The 22,949-nt window shown below is 40.8% G+C and overlaps 1 protein-coding gene across 20 annotated transcripts in view; it reads right to left on the reverse strand.

Moving 5' to 3' along the window:
• Nucleotides 1-22,949, reverse strand: part of NEB (nebulin) — a 286,668-nt gene that overhangs the window by 128,362 nt on the left and 135,357 nt on the right. For 17 of the 20 annotated variants that reach the window (XM_060178132.1, XM_060178128.1, XM_060178127.1 and 14 more), the window contains 13 exons: nucleotides 22,126-22,233; nucleotides 19,971-20,282; nucleotides 19,159-19,362; nucleotides 18,120-18,224; nucleotides 11,953-12,060; nucleotides 11,129-11,440; nucleotides 9,293-9,496; nucleotides 8,510-8,614; nucleotides 7,395-7,502; nucleotides 5,650-5,961; nucleotides 3,879-4,082; nucleotides 734-838; nucleotides 442-549 (listed from right to left, as the gene is read on the reverse strand). In XM_060178132.1, the coding sequence (XP_060034115.1) occupies nucleotides 442-549; nucleotides 734-838; nucleotides 3,879-4,082; nucleotides 5,650-5,961; nucleotides 7,395-7,502; nucleotides 8,510-8,614; nucleotides 9,293-9,496; nucleotides 11,129-11,440; nucleotides 11,953-12,060; nucleotides 18,120-18,224; nucleotides 19,159-19,362; nucleotides 19,971-20,282; nucleotides 22,126-22,233 (2,295 nt within the window). The remainder of the gene's footprint in view (nucleotides 1-441; nucleotides 550-733; nucleotides 839-3,878; nucleotides 4,083-5,649; nucleotides 5,962-7,394; nucleotides 7,503-8,509; nucleotides 8,615-9,292; nucleotides 9,497-11,128; nucleotides 11,441-11,952; nucleotides 12,061-18,119; nucleotides 18,225-19,158; nucleotides 19,363-19,970; nucleotides 20,283-22,125; nucleotides 22,234-22,949) is intronic. The other 3 variants (XM_060178129.1, XM_060178130.1, XM_060178131.1) reach the window with 3 other exon arrangements.

The following is a 22,949-nucleotide window of genomic DNA, read 5'->3' on the forward strand; positions in this document are numbered from 1 at the left end:
AGCGGGGAAGCAATTTCAGAAGCCAGACCTTCCACCTCTGCATCCCACAATGACCCTGGGTCCATGCTCCCAGAGGGATAAAGAACAGGAAAGCTGTCAGGGGAGGGGATGGGATATGGAGTTCTAGTGCTGGGAATTGTGTGGAGTTGTACCCCTCTTATCCTATGGTTTCTGTCAGTGTTTCCTTTTTATAAATAAAAATAAAAAAACAGCTGGAATGTAATCATAGATCTTTACTGATGAAAACTTTTCTCTGTAGCACTTCTAACTATAACTCCAAAATGTGTTTGCCTTCTCTGAGACAAGAAAGGGAAAGGCTGTGGAAGGTGGAAAGCAAGGCCAGGGAGTCCATGTGGAACTAATTTAAAAGCATTATCTAACAACGGCTCTCTGGACTATTCAGCAAAGTCAGACCTACAGGGTTTGATGGAAGGCACTTACGTCACTGGCGATGTCCCTGGAGGCCTTGGCACTTTTGATGGAAATAGCATCAGCTTTCAGGTCGTAGTCCTTCATCTTTGTTTCATCCCATCCTTTGGTGTAAAGTTTCTAGGCAAAGGAAAATGTAGCAGACACACACACACACACACACACACACACACACACACACACACACACACACACAGACACACACACACACACAAAAGTGCTTTAGAAAGTATGTTGATCACAGAAAGCAAAGTATTTTAATGACTCCCAGAAAGATTCATGTTAACACAGAGAAAACTCTTACTTGGCTGATATTGGCAGAATTGCTCTTGGCCAACAGGATTTCTGGGGTGTCAGGCATTACATGGATGGAGGTCTTGTCAGTATCCCAAGCTTCCGTGTATAAGTGCTATGGGGTAGGGATGTAAAACTTGTTAAAGCTAGTATTTCCTGTAGAATGATTTGACTTTAAAACAGCTTTATTAAAGCTGTTTGGAGGTGAGGGAGGGGAGAGGGTAGTGGAGAGAGCAAAGCAGGGTGGGGGAGATAGCATAATGGTTATGCAAACAGACTCTCATGCCTGAGGCTCCAAAGTCCCAGGTTCAGTCCCCTGCACCACCATAAACCAGAGCTGAGCAGTGCTCTGGTATTTCTGTGTTTCTCTCTCAAAAATAAAATAAAGTATTTTTTAAGAAGAGAGAGAGAAAGAGCAAAGCAGGGCACTATTTAAACAGATGTACAACTGGTTCCAATTATTAATTCATCCAGTAGAACTCAAACTTACTCATAGTTTGATAACAGTATAAACATCTAGAATTCACAGTCAATTTCATGTTCAAATCCAACTACCTTAAGTCTATGTTGCTTGGTACTGACAATGGTATATAAGTCCTCAAAATCGTCTTTTCTTATAGGGGAGGTAATACATATATGTACGTTTTTAATTAGGTGTGCTTTTGTTAAAGGCTATCTACATAAAATGTCTAGTAGTAGTTAAAGGCTATCTACATAAATAAAATGTCTAGTAGTAGTAGGCATGTAGCAATTCTATGGTGTCTTTTTTTTTCTGTTAAACTCTGTATATTATTATTATTTACAATAGAAAGTTAAAAATCAAGACTTAGATTTACTATGCATTTTTTCCCTCTCAGACTACAAAATTTATATTCTATAACTGGGGTTCCCTAAGTGGATTCTTTTTAAAAAACAGTCCTAGAGTGACCAGGAGTGAATACAAAGAAACTAAATGGGAAAAGCCAAAACCAAACGAAGTGAAACAAAAACAATAATAATAAAACAGAACTAGAGAATGTGCTACAGCTGGAAGGTGTCTCGACCTATCAGTCAGGTTTCACACACACACACACACACACACACACACACACACACACACGGAGAGAGAAAATCAGAGAGCCCCAAGGCCCCGAGATGGGGGGAGAGGAGGGTGCGCACAGACATGACTGAGCAACCAGCCCAGGCCACAGAACTAGCACCTGGAGGTAAGAGACCCATCATGTGAGCAGGAGGGCTGGGTGGGGGTCTATGGTGTTTTCTTCAGTTATCAGCACTGTGGTTACTGCTGGTCGGTGTGGTACGAAACAGCTGTTCTGAAGTTTGTTTTTTTTTAAAAAACACCCAAACTCTAGAGCTTGCTAAGAGCCCATTTTCTATTCTGCACTAACCACTCAGTCTCACTCCCCCAGTGTTTGGAAATTATCTGAATTCCCTCCCGTTTTTTTCTGGATATCTTCCAAACATCTAAATGTGCTTACTGAGGCTAGGCGATAGTCCACCTGGTAGAGAGCACACTTTGTCATGAGTGAGGACCCAACACAGGAGGACACCATGCACAGCTGGTTCTATGGTGTCTCTCTTTCTCTTTCTCTTTTTCTTTCTCACTCTTTTTCTCTTTGTCTTAAATGGAAGCAGTGGAATCATACACCAAGAAATCCTGACACACACACCCCAAAATTAAAATGGGCATATTAAAGATATGCCCAATAACTGAAGAATTAGTACATGGTCAATAAATAGACTGTTAAAGCCTTAGAGGCAGGGGCTGGGCGGTGGTCCACCTGGTTAAGTGCACAAGTTACTATTCACAGACCCGTGCTCCTGCCCCCACTTCCCACCTGCAGGGGAGACGTTTCATGAGTAGTGAAGTAGGTCTGCAGATGTCTCTCTTTCTCCCTTTCTCTCCCTCTCAGTTTCTCTCTGTCCTATCCAATTAGAAAACTAGAAAGAAAAAATAATAAAGGAAAAAATGGCCTCTGGGATTGGTGGGTCTGTAGTGCCAGAATCCTGGTGGCAGAAAAACAAACAAACAAACAAACAAAATCCCTAGAGGCAGGAACTGATCATCTATCTTGTATAATAAAACTGAAGTTGGGACTATGAGCTCACTTTCCAAATTGGTTTTCTACTAGTCACGTCAGAAAGGCAAATGAAGCAACTTGATTGTGTTTGTTGTGTGTTGATACTACTCAGAGCACTGTGGGGTGCCCAGACTTTAGAATAAAATGGTAGGTGGTCCCGAGGAATCCAACACACCCAGCCAAAAAGATTTGCATATATACTTATATTCATAGCAGCACAATTTGTAATAGCCAAAACCTGGAAGCAACCTACGTATTCAACAACAGATGAGTGGCTGAGCAAGTTGTGGTCTATATACACAATGGAATACTACTCAGCTATTAAAAATGGTGACTTCACTGTTTCCAGCCCATCTTGGATGGAGCTTGAAGAAATCATGTTAAGTGAGATAAGTCAGAAACAGAAGGATGAATATGGGATGATCTCATTCTCAGGCAGAAGTTGAAAAACAAGATCAGAAGAGAAAACACTAAGTAGAACTTGGACTGGAGTTGGTGTAATGCACTAAAGTAAAAGACTCTGGGGTGGGTGGGTGGGTCGCGGGGGGGTTCAGGTCCTGGAACATGATGGCAGAGGACCTAGTGGGGGTGGTATTGTTATGTGGAAAGCTGGGAAATGTTATGCACGTACAAACTACTGTGTTTACTGTCGACTGTGAAACAATCCCTCAATAAAGAAATTTAAAAAATAATAAAATGCTAGGCAGACTACATGTTCCTTCAAAGATGGGCAAGGGGGATGCCAATGGTTTGGATCTGCTCTGCCTAGGAGAGATTATGGGGAAATGTCAACCCCCTGTGGATGTAGTCAGGTCAGAAGAGTGTGTATATCACTCTAGAGAAATCATTCTAGACTGTGCTTGTGCGTGCACACAGAGAATTAAGGAAAACAATGTTGAGAAAAACTTGCAGGTCCAATGAGACTCCAATGAGGTGTTCTGTTGAAAGATTGCACAAGAACCAGATTCCAAGCATCCATTTTCTCTGGAAATCCTTCAGAGCATTTATCCCCCACTTTATCTTCCAAGACCACGGAAAGAATGAGTCATGAGATGGAAATCGCTGGAGACTCACCTTGCTCATGGTCAGGGCATTGTTTTTTGCCAGCACAATTTCTGGAGTGTCTGGAATACATGTGAATTTGAGCTGGTCTGCAGGTTGACGGTACTTCCTGTCACTCAGGATTTCTCCAGCTCGCTTCACCTTCTCCACCTCGACAGAGCCAATGGGCACCCACCCAATGCCTCTGAGCCACTCCAGATCAGCCTTGTAAATAGCCTGAAAGGAAACAGTGTCAGATATTTATGAAACTGCCCAGACAGCTGAGTGTATGGACTGGGGTCAGCACGCTGTCTATTTCTGGATCCTACTTGTGGAAATTTCTGGGAAGACCCACTGAACTGCCTAACTTGAGTTTAGTGGGGTTGAGTCAAACCCTTTGTCTCTGAAGGTAGCCAATGTTTGCTACTTTAAAGACCCATAAGCCCTCTCAAATAATATGCAGTATCGCTGATGCAAAGTAACTTTTTAAAGTTTAAAGCAAAAGAAATCAGCTTTCTGCCTTCTAAAACAAAGTGTTTATTATTCTGTGGCATGACTGTCTGGTTTCATTGGCTAGTGGTCCTCACAGTCGGCCGTGTATTGCAATGAAGGGATGAATACTATTGACGGATCATATGTTGAAGCAATGTGCTTTCTGAGAATAGCAAAATGTCACATCATCTTTTTCCCATCTTATTTTATATACATGTTTGTAAGGATAAAAAATCTTTTCCATTCTTATTTATCTTTTCCTCAATCCCTTCTTTTTAATCAAAGTAAAAGAAAAACTACTTTACCCTGCTTAACATTTTTCTTCATTGTATTTAAATACTTGGCAGAAGGAGCATATTCCTTATAACGCTAACAAATTTTTTTGTCTTTGTAACTTTGGGGAACAGTTTGTTTTATAATGCAATCACTTTCATCACTCATCTCTCACTCTGATTGCACCGACGTGCATGTCTGAGGCCTCAGAGGCCACAGGTTCAATCTTCAATCCCAGCAATACATTATGCCAGAGTTGAGCTGTGTTCTGGTCTCTCTCTCTCTCTCTCTCTCTCTCTCTCCACCCGCCTCTGAATGTAAACAGAAATTTTTTTAAAAGTGACTACTTGTCATAGCATTATCAGAATAAGAAAAGAAAAGGAGTTGCCATATCAGTGAGGTAGGACAATTTGCTGATTGATAACAAAAGTGCTGGATTGTAATCTTAGGAAATCACCATTTTCAGTTTCTAAGAAAAACTGCTTCAGTATATAGAACTCATTCTTAAATTTTAATTCATAAGAGACAACAGATATTTCTTTTAAATGAAGTAGTCAGAAAAGAGAATATTCAAGCAATTCATTTGAAAACTTATATTGTGTTAAATCAGGAATATTTTAACCCGGCTTTTATGAACTGTTTCATTTTCATTCACCTCTTAACTAAAAAAATAGCACAGACCAAAATAGCATTAAACAATTACATGATACTTTGTCTGTAATAAATTAAAAAGTCATAGTTTTGTCCATACTCTATTAAGAGTTGTTACAGATATCTTGAAATATTTGTGTTCACACTTCCTGAAGATTAAGTTACTTATAGTGTTTTTATTTGATGTATCTAAGATATATATACTGCTACAACCCAACTTTAATGTGCTATTTTGATAGTCCTATCTTGATGAGATTAGTTTCTTCTGAACATTCCCTGAAATGTCCATAATTGCCACTAAATTTTTATAAGATTTCATGACATAAAGATCTTAGAATCCCCTTTTAAGCCCTCTAGCCACACACAGAAGAATATTACACCCACTCACATCACTCTGGAGATCATAGGCCTTTCGAGCTTGGATGACATCATTCTGGTCAGGTAGACACATCCACTCGTGCAGGGGGTGCCTGTAATCTATGTCACTTACAAGGATCTGGCACTTCTTGGCCAGAACCAACCCCAGCATGTCCACTGGGCTGCTGTACTTGGTCTTCCACTTCTCAAAGTCCTTCTTGTACTCCCGGTCACTCTGCATCTTGGCCGCGTGCATGGACCACATCATCTTGGGGTCATCCTTGATGTCCCGTGCCCCAATGTGGTGGCCAAGCTGCTTACGGTAGCCTTCCTTGTACTTGTACTGGAAAGAAAAGTAGGGATGTTACTCTAATGATAAGCACATCATATATCTATAACACTTTATAGTTTCACATATACACCATTTGTTTTGATTTTTCCACAAGAGAAAGTTGAATAGCGTCAAATGGATAGAACAGGAGCCAAAAAACCCAGAGGGGTTATATGATTTGTCTAAGGCCACATCACAATAGAGAAGCAAGGCTGAGACTAGAATGAAGAGTTTCTAGTTCTAAATATTTCCCTCCTTACACTAAACTGTATCACCTCGTTTCCATTTGCTTGCTAAACATACAGTCTAACAGAACATCTACCTAACTTACACTTAGAAGCATAGTAATGTCTAAAATGTTTTGATGAGAATAATATTTTATATAACCCTTGTTATTAGAATTAGTGACTACCCTGGATGAAGATATTAACTATATTTGGAGCCCCATCAGGAAACATCCCTCTGTAAGTAGCTAATTCCTGCCACTGAAGTTACCCCATAAGAAAATTGTGTCTTAGGGTTAAGACACTATCTTTAAAAATTCAAGACTAGAATATTCTGGTCCATTTCCACCACAAGATGATCATAGTGTTGATTTCTCTGGCTTTAAAGTCAAGAAAAATTGATAATGAAAGTAATGAAGCAAAAGTCTATGCATGGAACCCTCCCAGACAAAGGAAATTATGGATTTGGGTCTAAAGGAATCCTGAAACAGAACAGAGATCAGTAATGGACAACCTGAGGTGATGTTGCCCAGGGGTAAGGACAAGAGAGAAGAGGCAAACAGATATTGAGGAAAAGACCTGCTTACTTCTAAAATAAAAAAAAAAATTCAATTAAGGGCAAGTTGGTATCATTAATAGTTAGATAAGATTAAATAAGACTCTAAAAATATCCATCATATAGTCTTCTTTTAGTGAAAGAAGTAATGGATAGAAATGCTAGGGGAAGCCTCATGGGCTGTGTGCTCTGTTGCAGCAAATCCAAGGATTCAGAAGGGGGAGAGAGAAATACTGAGGGGAAATAAGGGACGATGGTTGGGTGGAGGCTGATAATACTGAAAGGAAACTTGGGGAAATGTGGAAATGTGCTCTCTTGACAAGTGTTCATTCCTGTCAGTACTGATTGATCTACAGATGGTTCAATGTCTGTTCAACAATCACTTTCACAAGTGCCTGAATCAGCTGATGCTCAGTTTCTGAGGCTCAAAAATATGAACTCACATGTTTAGTGCCCATAAAACATTAAAAAAAAAAAGACTGTACCTCTATCTTTGACTTGAACGACAAGGAAAATGGATAATGTTTTACTTTGTAACTCTGGGGGATTCACTAATGGAAATTTGAGACTTGTAAAGACAATTGAAGTTCTGGCAAGAAAAACTATGGAATCTGCCATTTGTGAATATCTTTGAGTAAGAAATACCCCTTCTAAAAACAACTTACATCACTGGCAATATCTCTTGAAGCCTTGGCTGCTCTGATTGGGATGGCATCCAAACGCAAGTCATAACCTTCTTTCTTGGACTCTTCCAAAGCGAGTTTATAGAGTTTCTGGAGAAAAGAGAGTAATTAATCATTACTCCTTTCATACAAAATATAAAACTGCTTATTGTTATACTTCCTCTGTCCTCATTTCAACTACAGAAACGAATCTACAATGCCAAATACTAGGGTAGATTTATAGAAAATTCTGTCCGAGGTGCTTCAGGATTTTAAATTATATGCTCTAAACTTTGGGGTCTTACTGATTGGTAAATTTACATGTTTGTTTGTTTGCTTGTTTTAAACAGTATAAAATTCTTTTCTAAAATTATTTTATTTGATAGGACAGAGAGAAATTGGGAGAGGGAAGAGCACAGAGAGAGGAAGTGCAAAAGAGAGACACCTGCAGAACTGCTTCACTGCTCATGAAGCTTCCCTCGTGCTGGTGCAAGCTGGGGACTTGAACCCAGGTCTTCACGCATGGTAATGTGTATACTCAACCCAGTGCAACAGACACCATCCAAGCCCCCACAAGAAATCATACTTAATAGGACTTAACAAAGAGTCAATGCATCCTCGTTATTTTTTCTCTTTATACCCTCAACCATCTTCACGGGCCATAAACAATCTGTAGACTCGAGTTTCAGAATCACCATCCTGATGAAAATGCTGGTTTTGACAGAGATGACTAAGAAGCTCAAAATTAGTATGAAATAAAAATCAGGGCATATCAGAGCAACAAAATAATACAGGATGTGAAAACTCGCTACGTTTCAACCAAGTAAGTGCCCCTGGCTGTTAAGTGGCTGCATATAAAATAATGACTTGGTAGCCACCTAAATCTAGGGAAAGGTTTTAAAATTGCGATCCTTATGGGGATATTTCCCTATTAGAAGCATTCTAATCCTTGATAGTCCGCTGATACTCTGATCTATGTTGTGTACCTGCCTTATAGTCTTATGCTGAACTCGGGGAAAAAGAACTACCTCTTTTACTGACATTGTTAGCTGGCGGTCTAGATCATAAGTCAGTGAAAATGTTCCATGAACATTGTTTACAATGGGTAGCTTACTCACATCACTGTAGTTTATTCGGTTGAGTTTGGCTAGCATGATTTCTGGCGTGTCAGGCATGACATGGATTGTCTTCTTGTCATTGTCCCAGGCTTCTGTGTATAGGCGCTATAAAAATGAGAAAATTTATCTTGGACATCAAAGGTATTTTTTTCCTTCTGGTTGAGTGTTAGTCAGTCCCTTCTTCTTGGCAGAAAGGTGAAATAAAATTATTAAAGCTGCACGAACTATCATTTCTTTTTTTTTAAATTTACTTTTCCTTTTTGTTGCCCTTGTTATTTTAGTTATTATTGTTGTTGTCATTGTTAGATAGGACAGAGAGAAATGGAGAGAGCAGGGGAAGACAGAAGGGGGAGAGAGAGACTGCAGGTGGGGAGCCAGGGGCTTGAACCGCGATCCTTTCGCCGGTCCTTGCGCTTCGCACATGCACTTATCCCGCTGCGCTCCCGCCTGACTCCCACGAACTATCATTTCTAAAAGTATTTAGTTCTGTGCTTTACTAACAGAGTCTTTACTGTCTCTTATGAGAACTCCTGAATAGTTCTGAAAAGCATAATTGGGTTGCAGTATTGTAAATATGTCTAAGAAAGAATTATGAAATAATTAGAGCACAATATTTTAACATAATCTCACATATCACTATGTATCTATAATAGCATTAAAATGGAAAATAACTTAAATAGGGACCATGAGACTTCTAGGAGTCTTTAAAGATATCAGTACACTGGAATTTTTACCTTTTTCTGTGGTAAATGCTGGCAACTATGGTAAAGAGTGAACACTCACCTTGTTCATGTTTATGGCATTGTTCTTGGCCAGCACCTGCTCCGGAGAGTCAGTGATGCTGGTAAATTTCAGTGCGTCTGGCCGTTGGCGGTAAATACTGTCACTCAGTATCTCTGTTGCCCTCTTGGCTTTAACGACTTCCAAAGAGCCAATGGGAACCCAGCCAATACCCTTCATCCATTCCAGATCTGACTTATACAGATTCTGTACATTAGTGGAAAAGAAGTATGTTAGCTATTTTATATATCCTATCATAGTCACAAAAATGGAACATGCTAGAAAAATACTTCAGCATTGATAAACATATAAAGCGCTCAGATTTGCTGATTACTCAGTTGGCAGTATCACTGAATCCTCAACATACCTATATATCTACATATCTATACATATATATATATATCCTGATCATTATTGGCACAAGAATCAGTTTCTTGGGAGTCGGGCGGTAGTGCAGTGGGTTAAGCACAGGTGACTCAAAGTGCAAGGACCGGCATGAGGATCTCGGTTCGAGCCCCTGGCTCCCCACCTGCAGGGGAGTCGCTTCACAGGCAGTGAAGCAGGTCTGCAGGCGTCTATCTTTCTCCCCCTCTCTCAGTCTTCTCCTCCTCTCTCCATTTCTCTCTATCCTGTCCAATAACGACGACATCAATAACTACAGCAGTAAAACAACAAGTGTAACAAAAGGAAATAAATAAATATAAAAATATTTTTTAAAAATCAGTTTCTTTAGCTTTGAAAAATATGTTCCAGTAGTTCCCAATAAATTCATCCACTCAGACAAACATGAAGTTAGTGCAGCAGTCACAGTCACACACACACACACACACACAAAACACTTTTCAAAACAGTTAATAGCATACTATTTAAAGCACACAAACATGGTAGGAGATTAACTTTAGAGGAGGGAACAAGAGAGGAACCGTGGTGGAATACTATGACTCATTTATAAACCAGGAAACAGGAGCTGAAAAGGACAAAGGAAAAGCAAACCAGCAAACCCCACCAAGTTGCAGATGCTACCATGACACCAACTTGACTTCCCTGGGCAGAAGACTTCATCAGTGTGTCCTGGAACCCCACCTCTCCAGAGCCCTACCCTACTAGGGAAAGGTAGAAGAAGGCTGGGGGTATGGACTGACCTGCCAATGTCCATGTCCAGTAGAGAAGCAATTACAGAAGCCAGACCTTCTACCTTCTGTACTCATAATGATCTGGGTCCATACTCCCAGAGGGATAAAGAATAGGAAAGCTCTCAGGGGAGAGGGTGGGATACAGAACTCTGATGGTGGGAATTGTGTGGAATTGTGCCTCTCTTATCCTATGGTCTTAATGATCATTATTAAATCAGTCCATCAATATGAAACACACACGGGCCAGGTAGTGACAGAGCTGGCTGAGCAAACATTACAATGCACAAGGGCCTGAATTTGAGTCTCTTTTTTTGAGTCTCCACTTGCAGGAGGAAAGCTTTGTGAGTGGCGAAGCAGGGCTGCAGGTGTCTCTCTGTCTCTCTCCCTCTCTATCTCCCATTTCCCTCTCAGTTTCTGGCTGTGTCTATCCAATAAACAAATAAAGATAAAAATTTAGAAATACAAATAAAAATTAAAACACACAAACATCTGAACTACAGAGATGGCTCAGTAGCTGGGCAGCACTGGGCTCTCAAGAACGAGGGACCAAGTTTGATCCCCAGCATTATATACACCAGAATGATGCTGGGGGTCTCTCTGTGTCCCTCTCTAGATCTCTGATGAATTAATAAGATACACAAGCAAACCTCAGTCCATGGGCACCAGTCAGAGCCCAGGAACATGTTTCAGATCTGTGGATACTCACATCGCTCTGGAGGTCGTAGGCTTTCCGGGCCTGGATAATGTCATTCTGGTCGGGCAGGCAGGTCCACTCATGCAGGGGATGCTTATAGTCCACGTCACTCACCAAGGTCTGACATTTCTTGGCCAACACAATCCCCAGCATGTCCACTGGGCTGCTGTATCTGGTCTTGTACTTCTCAAATTCTTTCTTGTACTCACGGTCACTCTGCAGTTTGGCGACGTGAAGGGACCACATAATCTTGGGGTCATCACGGACGGCCCGGGCACCAATATGGTGGCCTAGCTGCTTACGGTAAGCCTCTTTATACTTGTACTGAAAAAGAGAACTCTGTTAATATGGGGGAAGTGCCGAGGTTTCCCCTGTGGAACTCCCTATAGTGACGCTCTTTTTTTGAAATCATAAAACACCAGGTAGTGCCATCCATCAAGCTGCCATAATTCAACACATTTGGGAACACTCACTCATAGGGAGAGGATTCTGTGGTCATCTACACACTTCCAGAAAATTCATCCCAGAATGATTCTACCGTGTTAAGTGAGAAAAGTTTACGTTGACCGGAAATGAACAGTGAGCTCCATTACCATGACGAACAGGATCATGTAAGTGAGCCTATTTGCTATATCTCCCAGGGGGTGTGCTTATATGGCTTATCAATTTTTTTTTTTCTCCTAGGACATGATGAGACACAATTTCCTCTGCACAGATAACCTGGAAGGGTGCAAGATGTTGACTAGAGCATCTGTGGCTGTGTTTCAAGAATGTGATTTCCCACGCAGGCAGCTAACCTGTTTCTAGCAAAGATAAGAACTCAAGTCAATGCTTACATCACTGGCAATATCCCTGGAGGCTTTGGCAGCCACAATGGGGATGGCATCACTTCTCAGGTCATAGCCTTCTTTCTTGGCTTCTTCCATGGCCTGACGGTAGAGGCTCTGAGGGAAAAGCAAAGGTAGAACTTTAGAAACAGGACTTGCTCTCCCTCTAAAAGGGTGTTGCTGTCAAAGGAGGAATACTTTTGGTTGCAGAAATGATTTAGTGTGCTCAAACTCAAAATATTTTAAATTTTTATTATATTTATTTCTTGGATAGAGACAGCCAGAAATTGAGAGCAAGGGGGAGACAGAGAGGGAGAGAGAGACGGAGAGACACCGGCAGCCCTGCTTCACCCCCTTGTGAAGTTTTCCTTTTGCAGATGGGGACTAGGGGTTTGAACCCAGGTCCTTGCACACTGTAGTATGTGTGCCCAATGAGGTGCACCACCTCCCCGGCCCCCTACATTCAAATTCTTTAAAGAACCTTTATTTTAATTTATTCTATTCTATGGGATGCATTGGATCGACCTTCTCGTGGTGCAGCCCGTGAGTACCCATTCATTGGGGAAACTGACGATCCTTCCTAGCCGACTGAATCCACATGGATCCCAGTCACTTTCAAAGCCAGCAACAAGCAGCTCCTGACAGCTTTCAACCTGACGCTGTTGACTGGCTACGGAAGAAGGGCAAATGCTAGAAGAAGAAGAAGAATTCTATTCTATTGTTATTATTTTTTATTGCCACCAGGGCTATCATTATGGCTCAGTGCCTACACAATGAGCCCACCACTCCCAATGATCTTTTTTCTTTCTTTTTAAATCTAGACAGAGAGCAATTGAGAGGGCAGGGGAAGACAGACAGGAAGGCAGGGAGAGAGCGGCAGCACTATTTCACCTCTCATGAAAACTCCCCCTTCAGGTTGAGACTAGGGCCTTGAACGTAGGTTCTCATGCACTGGGAGCATGTGTGCTTTGCAACTGCACCACTGCCCGGCCTCATCATTGTATCTTTTTAATGTAGATTATTAGCAGTTAACTATTCACTTTTTTTTTTTTTTAAATTACAGCACTGCTCAGCTCTAGCTTATGGTGGTGTGGGGGATTGAACCTGGGACTTTGGAGCCTCAGGAATAAGGGTCTCCTTGCATAACTGCTGGCATTCATGTGGGTGGCCTCACAACCCCAGGCAGCTGCTGGCTTTCCCTGTCAAGGACTCAAGGGGTCACAAGGTGCAAAAGGAAACAACCAGGAGAAATTCAAGTATGAACTTCTAACTTTATTCTGAGAAGGACAAGCTTATATAGCAAGCAGAACAAAGGACATTTTTCACATGAGGTAATAGTGGTGGGCTTTGAAGGTCAGAATCTTCATGGTAAAAGTTCTAAGGAATGAAGAGAATTGATAGTGGTTAAGGGGAGTTCTGGGGTGATTAGCAGCAAGAGAGAAACCGACAGAATGAGGCCTTGAAGGCAGAGAGATAAGATAGAGGAGTTAGACCAAGGGTGGAGGAGGTGAAGGGAATAGAAAGAAAGGCCTTTTAGTCAAGGCAGAATGGAGTTTATGTGATCAAAAGCAGGTGAACTGTGTGAACTTTAAGCAGGCAAACCATTTGGCTTATAGCAAGGAAATGAGTTAAGTGTTAGGGGTGTAGGTTCTTGTGATGCTTGGGAGACTGACAAGGGGAAACTGAGTCAGGAGAGCTTTTCCTCCATGCTCAATCCCTGAAAGGGAGAGACTGACAGGTGGGGTGTCTTTTCAGACCTCCATCTCAAGGATGGGGGAGTTCCCCTATGCTCTACCATGCTCTCACAATTAACCTGACACATAACCCTTATGCCTCTTATCCCTGCCCCACATCTTTCTCCTTTCTTTTTTTTTTTAAAGTTCTTATTTATAAAATGGAAATATTGACAAGTCCATAGGATAAGAAGGGTACAATTCTACACAATTCTGTATCCCATCCCTTCCCTTGAAAATTTTCCTATTCTTTATCCCTCTGGGAGTATGGACCTAGGATCATTATGGGGTACAGAAGGTGGAAGGTCTGCCCCACATTATTTTCAAGATTTGTTGTTTTTATTTTTTACAATGAAAAGTTAAATTAATAGTAAGAATAAATCTAATATATCTGAGATAAAATTCCTAGGGTAGTCGAGTCAAATATTTATTATATTTGACTATATTAAATTTATTATATTCTTCTTTTGAAGAATCAAAGCTTAAATTTGCGCCAGTGAGGAAAATAAGCTCGAGTCAGCTCATGGTTTTAGGTCAAGCAAATAGATTTCTTTCATTTTTCAAACATTCAAACAATATGCAAGGCTTCAAAGAAGAGAACACTTTTTGTTATCCTTATCCTCAAGGCTACATTTTAAAGCTTGTTTGCTAAGTTATTTACTCCCAGAGAACTACAACAGTTAAATTAAAAAAATAAGACGTAGATATTTTGTTTTGTTTGCATGTATTGAGTTAAACACAGAATGAAGGTTTCCATGGTGATATATTAAGAAGAAATTCAGTGGACTACTCTGAAATCTAATCTTCAGAATTCGGTCCAGAGAGAACTTAAGAGAATCATGCAATTTTAAAGAAAATAAATCCAGTTGAAAAACTTAGAATTAGAAAAAAAAAAAGCCCAATTTCCTTTCATCAATTAAAGACAAAAAGCAAACAAACAAACAAAAACTACCTTATCTGAGTTGCTTTTAACAAAAGGGAGAGACTTAAGAGCTTCCTTACAATGTGGGGCAGAAAGTGATTTCTTCTGCCTGGGATGAAACAGACCTTGAGAAAATGCTCATCAAACAAACATGTGCTGTGGCCAAGGGATACATTGCTCATTGAAAAATAACTGAAGCTAAGTGCAATGAAAATACATACGATCGGGGGTCAGGCGGTGGCACAGTGGGTTAAGTGCATGTGGCGCAAAGCTCAGGGACCGGCGTAAGGATCCTGGTTCGAGCCCCCGGCTCCCCACCTGCAGGGGAGTCGCTTCACAGGCGGTGAAGCTTGTCTGCAGGTGTCTGTCTTTCTCTCCCCCTCTCTGTCTTCCCCTCCTCTCTCCATTTCTCTCTGTCCTATCCAACAACGAATTGCGTCAACAAGGGCAATAATAATAACCACAACGAAGCTACAACAAGGGCAACAAAAGGGGGAAAAATGGCCTCCAGGAGCGGAGGATTCATGGTGCAGGCACCAAGCCCAGCAATAACCCTGGAGGAGGAAAAAAAAAAAAAGAAAATACATACGATCAGTTTTGCCTTTGGATCTGTTTTATAATGCATGCGAGGAAAATCAGGCCCTTTCCAGTACACTTGTCATGGTCCTTTGATGTCTGTCTCCTCTCTGAGGGACAGATCACACACAACAATAGTTAATGTGGATAAAATTATAAATATGGGAAACCCTTGAAAATTAATTCTTATTTTTTTCCCAGTCTTCTCAAATTGAAACAATCTATTTTCCTCTCCCTCTTAAAAATACAGCTATGCAAACTTCCTTCCCAAATAAACCGGATAATTCTTGACCACCTTGGCAAGAACACTGGGGCAAGATGTTATTTCTATAACAGTGTTTCTAAACTGAAAAGATAAGTGGTGACAAGTTTAGTGAAGTCCAAGGTAGTGCATAAAAGACTGCATTTCGGGAGTCCGGAGGTAGTGCAGCAGGTTAAGTGCACGTGACGCAAAAGTGCACGTGACGCAAAGTGCAAGGACTGGCAGAAGGATCCGGGTTCGAGCCTCCAGCTTCCTATCTGTAGGGGAGTCGCTTCACAGGCAGTGAAGCAAATCTTCAGGTGTCTGTCTTTCTCTCCTCCTCTGTCTTCCCTTCCTCTCTCCATTTCTCTCTGTCCTATCCAACAATGATGGCAGCAATAACAACAACAATAATAATGACAAGAGCAACAAAAGGGAAAAATAATAAAATTAAAAAAAATTATATATATATATATAAAGACTGCATTTCATTGCCTTTAGGCAGTTTCGGAATAAATAAATTTAAGGATTCTTGTTTCCATTTGTAAATAAAGCTCAAGCTATTATGAGCATATTAAATGAACCCAACTTTCATGTCAGCTTAAGTCTAAAGAGAAGAAGTTACAGTTTATTACGCAACTATTTTGCACCAGGATTCACACAGTTTGTATTATTTATGCTACAACATTTAGTCATCTCAAATTCTGCAAGGTAGGCATTTTGGATCCATTTTATAAGTGAGATCACTGAAGAAAACAAACATACAGAACAAATACAGAAGCAAGTACTACTCTAAGAGTAACAGGTATTTTTCCATCAAAATTACACTATGTTTCAATCACTAGCTGTGAACTTTGAGGAGTTTCTTCTTAAAATGAAAATGAAAAAATTTTTAAATTTAATTAATCACTTTATTATTATTGGATAGGGACAGAGATAAATTACGAAGGGGAGACAGAGAGGGAGAGAGACAGAGAGACACTTGTAGCCCTGTTTCACTGCTCGTGAAGCTTTCTCCCTGAGGTAGGGACCAGGGGCTTGAACCTGGGTCGTTGTGCATTGCAGTGTGTGCACTTAACCAGGTGCGCGCCACTGCCTGGCCCCCTAAATTGAAGATTTATTCCCAACTCTGACACCATCTTCCCAGACAATACTTTCAGCCCACCTGCATGTTAGCTATTGTGCTCAGGCAAAAATTAGTAAAGTCATGGGCTCTTTGAACTATATCAAATTGACTTCCTAGCTTCTTCCAACATGAAGACCCCCAAATCTCACCTGCTATATTTTTACTTTTAGGTTCCTGATTATTAAACAGTTTGTTCTGCTTTATATTTTAATGCTTTTTCAGCCACCAAGTTGCAGATGCTACCATGACACCAACCTGACTTTCCTAGGCAGATGACCTCATCAACGTGGCCTGGAGCCCCACTTCCCCAGAGCCCTGCCCCACTAGGGAAAGATAGAAACAGGCTGGGAGTATGGATAGGCCTGTCAACGCCCATGTCCAGCAGGGAAACGATTACAGAAGCCAGACCTCCCACCTTCTGCACCCCATAAAGATCTTTAGTCCATACTCCCAGAGGGATAAAGAACAGGGAAACTTCCACTAGATGGGAATGGGGCATGGCAGTCTGGTGGTGGAAATTGTATGGAATTGTACCCCCTCTTGTCCCACAATCTTGTTGATCGTTACTAAATCACAAATATTTTTTTAAATGAAGATTTTCTGTTTATCTATTTATGTATCTGATGTGCTTTATTTTTTATTTCATTTACTTTTTCCATGAGGTAGAGCAAGACAGAGAGGAAAGAGAAAGGGGAGAGAGCCGGCACAGCACTGGGACTAGGCTTATACCTGGGTTGCGGACATGTGTCAGAACAGCCTCTAAGCAAAGCTATTTTACTGGTTCTCTACTTTAAAAAACATGAGAACAAAGGCTATGGTGGTGATAAGGATTGCACCTGGCTCTGAAAAGCCTCAGACATGAAAATTGTTGCGGGAACCGCTGGGATTGCTCCCTAATTCTCTGCTTTCTTTTCTATACAGTAATACATGCGGGCAGAGAGGGATATGGAAGTCTGCTGCATATACCACTGTGCATATACAGACCCTATTTTCCTTTTTTGCCTCCAGGGTTATTGCTGGGGCTCCGTGCCTGCACTATGAATCCACTGCTCCTGGTGGCCATTCTTTTTTTTTTTTTTTTTTTCATTCTGTTGTTGTTCTTGTTGTTGAATAGGACAGAGAGAAGTCTGTTTTCCTATTATTTATTTACTCCGTTTTGTTGCCCTTGTTGTTTTATTGCTGTAGTTGTTATAGTTGTTGTTGGATAGGACAGAGAGACATGGAGAGAAGAGGGGAAGACAGAGAGGGGGAGAGAAAGATAGACACCTGCAGACCAGCTTCACCACCTGTGAAGCGACGCCCCTGCAGGTGGGGAGCTGGGGGCTCGAACCGGGATCCTTACACCTGTCCTTGCATTTTGCACCATGTGCGCTTAACCCGCTGCACTACCACCCGACTACCTGTTTTCCTATTTTAAAAAAAACAACAAATAATACATCTAAGCAGAGAAGGGTAATAAGCATAAAAGTAAAACTAAGATTATTGATCAAATGAGGATTAAATACAAAATTCTGATGTTTCTCTTACATCAGTAAAAGTCAATATAGTCACATCAAGAAAATAAAGAAATCATCTTACCTCACTATAATTTATTTTATTTTGTCTTGCCAACATAATTTCTGGTGTATCAGGCATGATATGGACTTGGGTCTTGTCTTTGTCCCAGGCTTCTGTGTATAAGCGCTGTGAGGAACACAGAGGTTATTTCATTTTTGTTTAAGTTAGTTGTAAATTGGAGTTTTCATTTAAAAGATCATGACAAAGTTGAAAGCTAGTCTACTTGCTATATCATGTGCTATATTCTTTTCTTTGCTATTCTAAGACAGTTATTACCACTCAGTATGAATGTAAACTTATATATCAAAATAAAGCATGTTTGCACATGTTTCATTATAGTATTATCTTTACCACAATTACATTAAAAGACCAGTATTTTCCATAATTATATACAAATGCACTGTGCTGTATTAATGAATCCTTCCACATGGTTTTAGATTATTAACTGCAAATTTGCCTGTATATACCACCTCTAGATTTCTTTTACATAAATACTATGGATATTTGCACTTGACTTCCTTGTTCTAAACTCCTTAGATAAGTACCCAGAAGAAAATAACTTTGATACCAAACAATGTGTAACTCTCATAGGCTTCAAACAATTTAGACATCAAACAGGTGTCCTGTTCTTTTTTTTAAATTTTTTTTAATTATCTTTTTATTTATTGGATAGAGACAGCCAGAAATCAAGAGGGAAGGGGGTGATAGAGAGGGAGAGAGACAGAGAGACACCTGCAGCCCTGCTTCACCACTCGTAAAGCTTCCCCCCTGCAGGTGGGGCCCAGGGGCTCGAACCTGGGTCCTTGCGTATTATAATACATGCGCTTAACCAGGTGCGCCACCACCTGGCCCCTGGGTGTCCTGTTCCTAAATCAGGCTGTTCCACAAGAGATATCAAAACAGAAGTTCTCACAGTTATCTTTTAATCCTAGTGTAACTTAATAGAAACCTCGACCAAATCACTGTACACAGGGTAGCAACTGGATACAAAAAGACAAGTAATTGTAGATAGTCCTTAGAACACATAACCCTGATTTATACCCCCAGAATGGGTGCCCACCTTGTTCATGGTGATGGCATTGTTCTTGGCCAGCACCTGCTCCAGGGAATCTGTCACACTGGTAAATTTCAGCTTGTCTGGAGGCTGGCGGTAGATGTTGTCACTCAGAATCTCTGCAGCTCTCTTGCACCTCACTACTTCCACAGAGTCAATGGGGACCCAGCCGATACCCTTCAGCCACTGGAGATCTGACTTATAAACATTCTGGTGAGATCAAACACAGAAGCAAATGTTACTAAGGCTGCTGGGCTCACTTAACTTAAAAGACATGAAAGAAAATGACGGAAAAGCTTGAATAGTCAAACTTTACACTTAGGCCTTTTGAATAAGGAGGCCAAATTAAATATAGTGTTGTGGTATTATGTTTTAAGTAAAGAAAAACACAGATTATCAAGGCTGGTGAGAATAAATATCTGTTTTTAAGTTTTTATTTATTTATTTTCCCTTTTGTTGACCTTAATTTTTACTGTTGTTGTTGATGTCGTCGTTGTTGGATAGGACAGAGAGAAATGGAGAGAGGAGGGGAAGAAAGAGAGGGGGAGAGAAAGACAGACACCTGCAGACCTGCTTCACTGCCTGTGAATTGACTCCCCTGTAGGTGGGGAGCCGCGGGCTTGAACCGGGACCGTTGCGCCAGTCCTTGTGCTTTGCGCCACCTGCGCTTAACCCACTAAGCTACCGTCCAACTCCCAAGAATAAATATCTTCTGAGGGCTTTGCCAAAAAACTCCACACTCTGACCTACTTGTTACTACTGTCATTATTATCAAGAATGTGGTCACCACTGGCATTTAGTAGGTCTCAGCTACTCACGTCACTCTGGAGGTCATAGGCCTGTCGAGCATGGATGACATCATTCTGGTCAGGCAGACACGTCCACTGGTGCAGGTAGTTCCTGTAGTCAATGTCACTGACCAGCGTCTGGCATTGCTTGGCCAGCACCACCCCCAGCATGTCCACTGGGCTGCTGTACTTGGTCTTCCACTTCTCAAAGTCCTTCTTGTACTCCCGGTCACTCTGGATCTTGGCCACGTGCATGGACCACATCATCTTGGGGTCATCCTTGATGTCCCGTGCTCCAATGTGGTGGCCGAGCTGCTTGCGGTAGCCATCTTTGTATTTGTACTGAAATAAAAACAGGTCATTTTGAAATATAGAAGGGGCTAAAGATTTCATTAATTTAAACCTTTACTACTTAATTCTTGCAGAAAAAATGGTATTATCTCAGTATCATCTCCTTAGCTCAAACTGTGACTTGACTTCACAGCAATTCTCTCTAAAGGGAGGACAGATCAAACTTCACAGCTGTATGGCCTACAGACATTAAATCCCTAGAAATAAATGCAGTGACCTTTTTTTCATAAAGTTAGATCGTACACTGTACATTTCTTATGTTGGAAAAATTAAACCACTAACATCAGTACATGTGGCTTTGAGAATGTTATTATTGAGTCTGCAAATACCATTTCACCCTGCACTCTGTTCCTTACTCTTCACATTTGGTGACTCCTCTCTCTCTCTCTCTCCTTCCTTCCCTCTCCCTCTCCCTCTCCCTCTCCCTCTCCCTCTCCCTCTCCCGAGTTTCACTGGGTTATATAATATCTTGAAATAGCCTGCCTTGTTTACCATTTTGCAAGTTTCCTGTGACAGAGATCAAATATGGCTGAGGTTTCGCTAAGCTGTCGTATGTGACCCAATAGACTGGACGCCTATGAGGAAGCATTTTGCAGATGCTAGTAAGGGCTGACCCTGAAAAACTCTCTCTACTTGAGTCAACAGCATCACATCCAGCCTACTGTGTGCTGACAGAAGCCTAAATTTCACCCCAGAGGATACCCTTCTGTTAGACAGTGAAATGAGAAACCAGGCTCTTATTCTGCAATTCTTCGTCTTTGCTTATTTTCATTTATGAGACTGACGTGCTACCTACTGTGCTAACGAGGCGCCTGCTTGTTTCTATTTACAAAGAACTTGAGAGGAAGCATTTCAGGTGCTTTTCCAAAGAAAGAATTGGCAAAGTTGAATCCTCAGCAGGTTTGGAGAAAGATACAGTCTCCTAGATTTAGGTATAACAGGTGTTTTTTGTTTTTTTTCTAATATAACTAAGTTATTTTTTTAAAACATTTTTTTAAATTTTCATTTATTTATTTATTATTGGATAGAGACAGAGAGAAACTGAGAGGAGAGGAGAGACAGAGAGAAACCTGCAGCCTTGCTTCACCACTTGTGAAGCTTCCCCCCTGCAGATGGGGATCAGGGGCTTGAACCCAGGTCCTTGTGCACTGCAATGTGTGCACTTAACTAGGTGCACCACCACCTGGCCCCCTACCAAGTTATTGTTTAAGACTCTTATTTTTAATTTTTTATTACATTATGTAGATTATATATGCGATATATACTTATTAAGTATATAAGTAATTTCTGTGAGGGTTTGTGCTCAGAATACGGAGATGAAGATCTTATAATTATAGATATGAAAAACTGTAGGTTTCATTCAATTTTCAACTGGTTTAGGATACAAACTCTGCGTATGGACCTGGCTCTTAAGGTATCTTGAAGTTGTAAATATAAAGACTGGGGTCAGGAGATGGCTCACCAGGTAAAGCATACAAATTTGCCTTGTGCTGGGATCCAGGTTTCAAGAACCCAGTCACCACATGGGAGCATCAGGCAAAGAGGAAAGGAAACTTCACCAAGGGTAGCATGGTGCTATGGTGTCTCTTTTCTCCACCCTCCACCCCACCAACTCTCTCTCTCTCTATATATATATATATGTCTTCTAGCAAGCCAAAAAAAAAAAAAAATAGAACTGGCAGGAAAAGAGTGAAACTTTTTTGAATTTTCATTTAGAGAATAAGCTGCAGACGTGCTTCCTCGGGGCGCCCAGATGCATGTCTGTGTAGTATAAGGAACCCCAAGCGTAGCCGTTCTACCCAGTTACATACAGACACAAAGGGTAGCAACTCACATCACTGGCAATGTCCCTGGAGGCCTTGGCAGCCACAATTGGGATGGCATCGATTCTCAGGTCGTAACCTTTCTTCTTGGCTTCTTCATTGGCAAGTTTGTACAAATTCTGTAGATGGAAAATCAAAATTAAAACAAGAAGTCTGGGTTCGAGCCCCCCGGCTCCTCGCCTGCAGGGGAGTCGCTTCCCAGGCGGCGAAGCAGGTCTGCAGGTGTCTGTCTTTCTCTCCCCCTCTCTGTCTTCCCCTCTTCTCTCCATTTCTCTCTGTCCTATCTAACAACGATGACATCAATAACAATAATAATAACTGCAGCAACAATAAAAAACAACCAGGTCAACAAAGGGGAAACTAACTAAATAAATATAAAAAAATTTTTTAAAAAGTCTGATAGCAACAACTTGGGGGTTAACATATGACATTCATCCTTATAAGCCATCTACATATGCAGCAATATTGTAAAGTAAATAAACTATCTTATCCCCAAATACTAGATTATTGTAGAAATAAATGAGGTATAGCAATAGGAATAATAACAATTGACGGTTTAATTAATCTAGTATGTATTATTATCATTGAAAATATAAAATGTACACAGATGTGATGTTTTGCATAGCAAAACAGATAACTATAACCTAGTAATGTTGATTAATTGGAAGAGCATCAATCTATCTACATTTCAAGTAAGAAAGAAATTGAAGAATAATACTTTTTTGTCATCTGTGCTATTGCTAGGCCTTCATGCCTGCACAATTCCAGCAATCCCAGTATACCTTTAAAAAAAAAATTTTATTTATAGAAAGGAAACAAACACTGAAAGATACCA

Source organism: Erinaceus europaeus, chromosome 18, assembly GCF_950295315.1.
Source record: "Erinaceus europaeus chromosome 18, mEriEur2.1, whole genome shotgun sequence".
Lineage (NCBI taxonomy): Eukaryota > Metazoa > Chordata > Mammalia > Eulipotyphla > Erinaceidae > Erinaceus > Erinaceus europaeus.